General features: G+C 36.0%; 1 protein-coding gene across 3 annotated transcripts; it reads left to right on the forward strand.

Moving 5' to 3' along the window:
* The first annotated feature begins 397 nt into the window (after window positions 1-397).
* Window positions 398-5,445, forward strand: LOC105363930 (serine-enriched protein). Of its 3 annotated transcripts, none has more exons than XM_011501741.1 (8): window positions 398-681; window positions 753-888; window positions 1,130-1,168; window positions 2,268-2,385; window positions 2,483-2,640; window positions 3,701-3,832; window positions 4,019-4,201; window positions 4,920-5,445. In XM_011501741.1, the coding sequence occupies exons 1-8, from the start codon at window positions 488-490 to the stop codon at window positions 5,094-5,096; spliced, it is 1,137 nt and encodes a 378-aa protein (XP_011500043.1). In that variant the 5' UTR covers window positions 398-487; the 3' UTR covers window positions 5,097-5,445. The 3 variants fall into 3 exon arrangements, with proteins under 3 accessions (XP_011500043.1, XP_011500045.1, XP_011500044.1); XM_011501743.1 differs by having other exon boundaries at window positions 4,924-5,041; XM_011501742.1 differs by lacking the exon at window positions 1,130-1,168.
* Window positions 5,446-7,974: the final 2,529 nt, after the last annotated feature.

Here is a 7,974-nt window from a genome sequence, read left to right on the forward strand (position 1 = left end):
TAGATCCGCCTGGCGATACGCGCGTGCGGGATTGCGGTCGCGCAGGCGCGGGCAAGCGGCGGCAGCTGAGCAGCCTCGCGCGCTCCCAAGGCTCTTAGTTCGCATCGTTCAGGTGGCGGAGGATCGATGAGGAGCGCCGGCCAAGAAACCGCTGTCTAAGCAGACCAACTCGAGCTCGTTCCTGGAGAGCGCATCACGGAATCCCGAGATCCGAGCAACAGGTATCGCACAATTAACTCTCGACGCCGACGTGTCGCGCGTCGCTTCCCAACCGCAGCTGCTGCACGACGAAGAAGAACTGGGGGGGGAAGAGCTCGGTGTAGAGGAGGAGGAGGAGGATCAGGAGGAGGAGGAGGAGGAGGAGGAGGAGGAGGAGCAGGAGGACGAGGAGCAGGAGAGAAAAGGGACGGAGGGATCGGAGGGTGAGACGGAGTCGGAGGAAGAAAAGGAGGATAAGACGAGGATCGCCCTATCCGCCAGCATCGAGATGCCGGAAGCCTCGAGCTCGTCCGGGACCGCCCTTGACGACCTCGATAACTCGACCTTCGAGAACAAGAGCGGCCTCGCCGAGGACATGAAGTTTCTCGCTCGTATGCCAGAGCTCTGCGACGTCACCTTCCTCGTAGGCGAAACGCGGGAACCGGTCTGCGCGGTAAAGGCCATCCTCGCCTCCAGGAGCAAGTGCGTATATACCCGTGCGCGAGCCCCTCGCGGCTGCTTGGCTAAACGAATTCTTTAACTTGCACGCGTAGGGTCTTCCACAAGATGCTGTACCAAGCGCCGAGTCCCCAGCGCAAAAAGGATCCCCCGCCCAAGGAAAATAAGCTCAAGTACTTTCTCAAGAGGAGCTCCGAGCCCCTCCTAAACATGCAGAATGCCGCGCAACAGGTAATTATGCGATTCTTCTATCCTCTTGGCAATTACCTTAGCCTCCGACTGCGATACACGCTACTTGACAAAATCTACAAATGAAAATACAAAGCTATGATAGCGAGCGTAGCTGTGCGTTCGCCGTAACGAGGACAATAGTATCATTATTTTAGCCTTCAATAGCATTAATTTTACATACACCTACGCATAATATGTTGGGTTTAATTTATAAAGACACCATATGTTGTGTGCCATGTAGCGGTCAAGCTTCACGCAGCAGCTGGCTCCCATTCAAGAGGTATCCCATCAATAATACAATCTGCATCGCTTTTATTACCCTTCTCACGTAGCTACTTTTATGTTCTTAAGCGCCGATAATTATTGTACATCGAGCAATGATAGTATAATATCGTTGTTTGCCTCACAACGTAACATTTCACTGTACATAACCTTAATCCCTTCAACGTCCCTTTCACGATCCCTTAGGACTTAAACTCCTAACTTTGTTTTCTTTTGCTTCGGAATTTTACGTTATTGGCTTTCGGATAATTTTGACCAATCATCTAGACAGTATCGCTGATAATTATTACGCATGCGCATGCTATTGGACACCTTCTCAAAATCCACATCTATTTAGCAATTTACCGTTTTCTATATAGTGTGTATTAATTATATCTTGTGACTTTCTGACACTGCGTATATAGAGGATTTGGCAAGCACTTATATTTATTCGATAACACCATTTAGAAGTTTTAAAAATGTTCTTAATAGCGTAGAAGTAACTTATGTGCAAACACTAATATTGAATAAATGTCACATTTATAATGTAAAACAATTATATTTTTATTTAGAATTCCGGTACTAGTGTGTAGTCGAGTTTTATCAAAGTAACATTTAATTGGTTGAAGGTGAAGTTTTTTAGTTTTGGTGGAAATTTAACAATATTAGAGACAATCCTCCTATCTATATATGTATATATATATATATATTTTTTTTTTTTTTTTGATAATTAGGAGTCTTTAATATTGAAAATGTTGCAAAGTTCTTTCAGGACATGGCTCACACAACTTTTTCTCATATTGTTATTTGCGAAGTTGCGATAGACTAAATTCTCTTGACTTTGACGCTAATTAAAGGTCTGATTCACGATGTAGAAAATTCGCGTGGTGTGCAATTATAATGAGAACGAGAACAATTGGTCATAAAGTCGCTTCACTTAGTCATTGATTTAACGACTGCTTCGGCATTGCAACGGCGCATCGAATATCCAGCCAAATTCGGTTACTTCACCTTCTCCCAAACTAATATCCCCTATCATATTGAAATCGTCATTATATGTATAGCAAATATTCGACTACCGCCCTTATAACTTCTAATGGTCATTTGTGTAACCGCAGCCTCAGTCGTATCAGCACCACACTCTCATCGTCGATGAATTCGAGCCGGATGTTTTTCGTCAGCTGATCGAGTACATTCACACGGGATGCGTCACACTGCAGCCACGCACACTACTTGGTAAACGCTCAATTACACTCATTGCTTGCTCGAAAATTTCTCATCCTGTTATTGTTCTCTTGCATACTTCAAACGAACGAATGACCGATGGACGCAGGAGTGATGAATGCCGCCGATTATTACGGGTTGGATGAACTTCGACGCGCTTGTGCTGGATTCATCCAGTGTTGCATTACCGTCGACACAGTCTGCGCGCTCTTGGCCTCGGCTGAACGATACATTCAATACAAATGCACCAAATCCTTGGTGCAAAAGGTAAACGCTAGTGCATAATATGCAAATGCAATGGCTTTGTAAAAGCGTTGAAAAGTACAACTGCGAGAGGCTTAGTGGCCCACATCGCGATGACCTTCAATATTTATAATGATGATGAATTTTCAGCATCAAACTCTACTATCCCATCATAATCATTTATTCTAAACGCTATGTTAAAAAAAAAAAAAAAAAAAAAAAAAAAAAAAATAAAAACGTTCATGAGTTAACGGTATCATCGTTCGTCATAGAACTTACGTTATCACCATTAAATGAATAACTAATACGCATTAAAATAGTTAATAGCAAATTTCTGAAGATTATGCATTTTTCAAAATTAACATACGTACAGCACAAAGTCGTTATTCATTCGTATTTATTTTCTTTATAACATATAAATTTTTATCTTCCTAACGTTTCTTTGAAGAGCATCATATCATAAATATCATAAATCATAAATTTTTTGTAACATTTAAATATATAATTTATAAGTCCTAAAATAATAATTAATAGTCCAGTCTTGTGTAATATAATTTTCTTCCTTACGTTAAAATGTTGTCATATCAAATAAACAAATAAATAAGCTTTACCATTAAATATAAGACTGTGTAGGTTATAAAATAGCAGTTTGATCGGATGTATTTCTCATGATTAAATTAAATCTTTTAACACTGATAATCCTTTAATATTATTTATCATATTGTAAAATCAGATAATCAATAAATTAATCGAATCAAACTAGAAGTACTTGTACAACAGAAAAATATAACATTATGAAATGAATATATACTAATCTTAAATTATTAATATCTATATGTGAGAGTATTATTTAATATTTATAAATTTATTAATTCATTTATCTGCAATAAAATATAAGGGAAATCGTTTGTAAATATTTTTAGTCTAGTTTAAATAGGCAATAAGGAGTTCATTAGTTAAATGAAATTTAACGGAGCTGTACAAATTTAAATATAAGAATAAAGTAATAGAATTAAAAAAAACTTGCGATATAGTATATATTGTTTACAGGATTGTTTGATAATATTTTTCTTATCTTGCCCAGGTTTTAGAATTTGTCGATGAGCGTGGAAATGAAGTACTTAATCTTGGATCGTTCACGCTGTTGCCGCAACACGTTGTGCGTTTAATTTTAGCTCGGGACGAATTGCATGCTGATGAGTTTACCAAATTTCAGGTATAAAATAAATATGTCCACATAAGATGGAATAATAATGAGTCGTTAATTTAAATTATTCACGATTTCTCCTCCTCCTCTCCCACCCTCCCCTCATTTCTCTCTCTCTCTCTCTCTCTCTCTCTCTCTCTCTCTCTCTGCACCTCAACTCCACCCCACTCCATTCCACTCCACCCCTGCATTTAGGCTGCACTAATGTGGAGTAAAAAGTATTGCGATAGTAATACAACAATGGATCTCAAGACAGTTATTGGCAACTTTATCGAATATATTCAATTTCACAAGATCCCAGCAAATGTTTTGATGCACGAAGTTCATCCCTTAGGACTAGTGCCAAATGCTATTATCGTTAATGCTCTGGCCTATCAGGTGCGCACACTTATTTCTATATTTATTTTCAAAATAATCGGTAGTCATTTTTTTCCATTTGAAAATTGTATATCTTTATGATCGAAGGAAGGCTCGTCGTTAGTTGTACAAACATTTTACAAAAATCTCATCGTATTTCATGTATTATTATGAGATCGATAATGAACATTTTAAATTTTATGTTTATTTAAATTATTTTAATCTCAATTCGACATATGTTTAACAAAATAATTACCCTAATTAAAAGTCATCACTCTTAATAGCAAATTGTATAGAAAACTGTATTGAAATATTACAAAAATTTTGGTAAATAGATCTGCATTTATATAGTGTATTTGTTATTATAAAGGTCAGTTATTTTTATAAACAAAAATAGTTGTTGAAATAATCTTAATTAAAATATTGGCTCGCATTGGTTAAGAATTCACGTAAATATTTGTAGTTGAAACGATACTTGGTAATTTTCGATTAAGTTACACTTTCAATCGAGAGATGACATTGACTATTGCCATGGCATTTTAATTAAATTATTAAGAATGATTATTATAAAGATGATTGGCTACTTGTGTATGTGTATGAATTTAATTGCATAAAAGGAGGCGCGTGTTTGCATGTGTGGGAGGCTGCGAGCAGTAAGCTCGGCTTTTGCAACCGCAAAAACATGTCGACGCGCGCACGCAAATCAATAATCCTGTTGATCGATGGGACTCTGTTGCAGGCAGACCCAACCAGTGTTGACCCCGGGCAGCTCTCTCCCCACAGAGTGAGAAGGCAGGGCCGCAGCATGTCGGTTCAGTCCTCCCTGGACCCCTACGGTAGCAACATGACCTTAAACTCTTTGGGAAGTGACGCCGGCTCCGGGAGCGAGCACCGCCAGCACTCCGGTAGCAACTAACCTACGGCAGCCGCGGTCGTGGATCCAAATGCGGCCGCGGGTCCGGAGGAGTCCTGTTTTCGATACAGCTTTCGCCTAAGTGGTAACCAACAGCAGCAACAGACCTCCTCGTGTTCGGGCGCCGAGTCGCTGAGTATAGAAGAGGAGCCCGAGTTCCGGGACCGGCAGCCGATCCTCGTGAGGGCAAATGTCGAGCTCGTACCTGCGATCCCGAATACCCGGATCGAGTCGACGAGACCCCTTGGCCTTACCGATCATTCAAGCCTCTACATACGTATGGTCCTCAGGCAAGAGGGTCATCTGGCTAATCTCGTCTGGCTTTACAAGACACACAAATTTTAAGCTCGATGTTCCACACACGACGATTAGTAAATGTCATCGGCATACTGTGTCCACATACTCGCTGCTTTCTTGCTTCCCTTCCAACCGATTGTGTGGTAATTTCCATGATAACGTAATACCTGCCCTACAATCTTTCATACGCCTTCATTTCATACATAACATATTACGCTCTTTCTCTATCTCTCTCTCTCTCTCTCTCTCTCTCTCTCGTCTGTTTATTCATTCTTCGTGTACGAACTTTCACTTTTCTAAATCTCTCCAATTATGTACATTTAACATTATTGACTTTGTCGTAAATTTACTCGAAGCAACTAATGATGATCATTCAAATACGTTAACGACCAAACTCGCGTGACCCCTAGGTTCATTAAATACCTTGTTTCTAACATTTCGGTCGACTCTTATTAGTAAACATCCTACTCGATGCTCCCCTCTTATATACAATAGATTTTACCAATACAGTCTGCAATGATACTTTTACAAAGAAAAATAATGAATCTTCAATACAGGAACAATAATCCTTATAAATGCTATCCTGTAATTAAGATCTTTATTTTTGCAACATCTCCAAATTACGGATACACTTACGCACGCGCACGTCTAATCAATAATCTTTATAAATTCATCGACTTTTTATTTTTAACATCTTTCAATTTCAATGTTGCAATTATTTTCAAAGCTGTATTATCTCTCATTGTTATAAACCCGCAAGACTGTACATGATTTACGTAAGTATTTTACGAATCCTTACTAAGAATCGAAGAATGCACGCCATGCACGAAAATGTCTACCTAGTCATTATATAAAATCAAATCATTACACAATAGAATTCTGTAGAATTGTGTGTAGCCGCATCTCAACTACACTCTCCATACGTCTGTAATACAAAAGAATAATATTTTTTAAATCTATTTTTCCACGAGCCGCGAGAATGCAGAGAATTAAAATAATTATTTGCCTTTCTATCGCACAATTTGAATACAAAGTTATTATAATACATTTCTAAAGTGCAACAAAATACATATCATATATTTTTACAGTTTCTGTTCGTAAGTCTTCGACTAATAAAATGGTGTATAAACATTAATAAGAATTATAGTTGTTTTTTTCTTTCTTCTTTTTTTTTTTTTTTTTTTGTTAATATATTGAACATTCGAATATTATATTGGACTTGTTACGAAATGAATGAGCATTCATTACTTTTCAACTACGAATCTTTAAATGTTTCAATACTTTCATTACTTTTGCTATAAAAAGCGTACTCTCCTGTGATGAAATCATGTTGTATTTACAAAACGCTTATATACATTGTTGCCAATGTTGTTATAATATATTTTGATGTTACTGTCGTGTTTTGTGTATTGTTCATAATTGTCACGGCAATGTCTAAGCACATATTCATTGGTATTATAGTTCCATGTGACAACCCAGTGGATTCATACCAGATATATGAATTACGAAACATACGTATGCATGTATACATGTTCCTATCCGTGCAAAAAAGTCGTAACAAAAGTTAAAAGAAACTTATATTATATTCAAAGGACAAAATATAATTGACGTATAATATACTACACATGTATTCCCCATCAATATCCAAGGATATATATATATTTTGTAAATGTTATTTTCTAATGAAAAATTCAGCAAATGATAACAGCAAATTATACATTTCAATCAGAGTAATTATAATTTATTTACTGAAATCACTAACTAGAACAAGAATTATTGACAATTAAATATTCAGAATCGGATTTATAAAATATGAAATATTAGAAATTTAAGACGACGTTTTCTCATAAAGTTTAATCTATAAAGAATATTTCGATATTGTACTTTTAATATTGATTTTACGATATCAATATATTTCTTTCATTATGTTTGATTGTTCATTGTGAAAAGCTAATAAAGTATAAAGAAGATAATAAAACATGTTCTCATTATATATTATATTGCAGTTGTTTATTGATAAAATCCATCAATGTCTATATAATTATATATCGAATTAAATATTATCAAAGCTAATAATGAGGTATTTCATTTTAAAAAATTATTTAATTGCTATTAAATTAAATTACTTTAATACATGTTTCATTGTTATAATATTCATTATGCTCATGTATATTATCGCTATTGATTATGTTCAGTATACTTTAAATTCAAAATACAAAGTATATGAAAATAAAAATTAAACAAGAAAAAGCATATTGGATTTTACAATAAGCGACAATAATTTTACATGTCTTTTATAAAAATATATTTTATACTTTTCAATAATATGAAAAATCTAAAATACTCTATTTTAAAAGGATAGTCAATATGTTGTCATAAGAAAATATAAATGAAAGAGAAACTTTCTGCGTAAGAAGTAGCTTTAACCAAATAATTTTATTCGTTATATGCCTCCATCTTCATTGAAAATATTTAAGAACGATGTTTAAAAAATTAATTTAATATATATTCATACACTGAAATAAGGGCAAATTTGGTTGAGCACAAAATTATGAACTACATTACATTATTTAGGTCAATTTGT

This window comes from Ceratosolen solmsi, unplaced genomic scaffold, assembly GCF_000503995.2.
Source record: "Ceratosolen solmsi marchali unplaced genomic scaffold, CerSol_1.0 scaffold23, whole genome shotgun sequence".
In the NCBI taxonomy this organism is placed as follows: Eukaryota; Metazoa; Arthropoda; class Insecta; order Hymenoptera; family Agaonidae; genus Ceratosolen; species Ceratosolen solmsi.

Bases quoted from the DNA above. Each gene is read 5' to 3' on its own strand.
- LOC105363930 (XM_011501741.1), top strand. From the start codon at position 488: ATGCCGGAAGCCTCGAGCTCGTCCGGGACCGCCCTTGACGACCTCGAT. The intron at 3,833-4,018 runs GTATAAAATAAA...CCCTGCATTTAG, and splicing joins ATGAGTTTACCAAATTTCAG to GCTGCACTAATGTGGAGTAA. The intron at 4,202-4,919 runs GTGCGCACACTT...ACTCTGTTGCAG, and splicing joins TTAATGCTCTGGCCTATCAG to GCAGACCCAACCAGTGTTGA.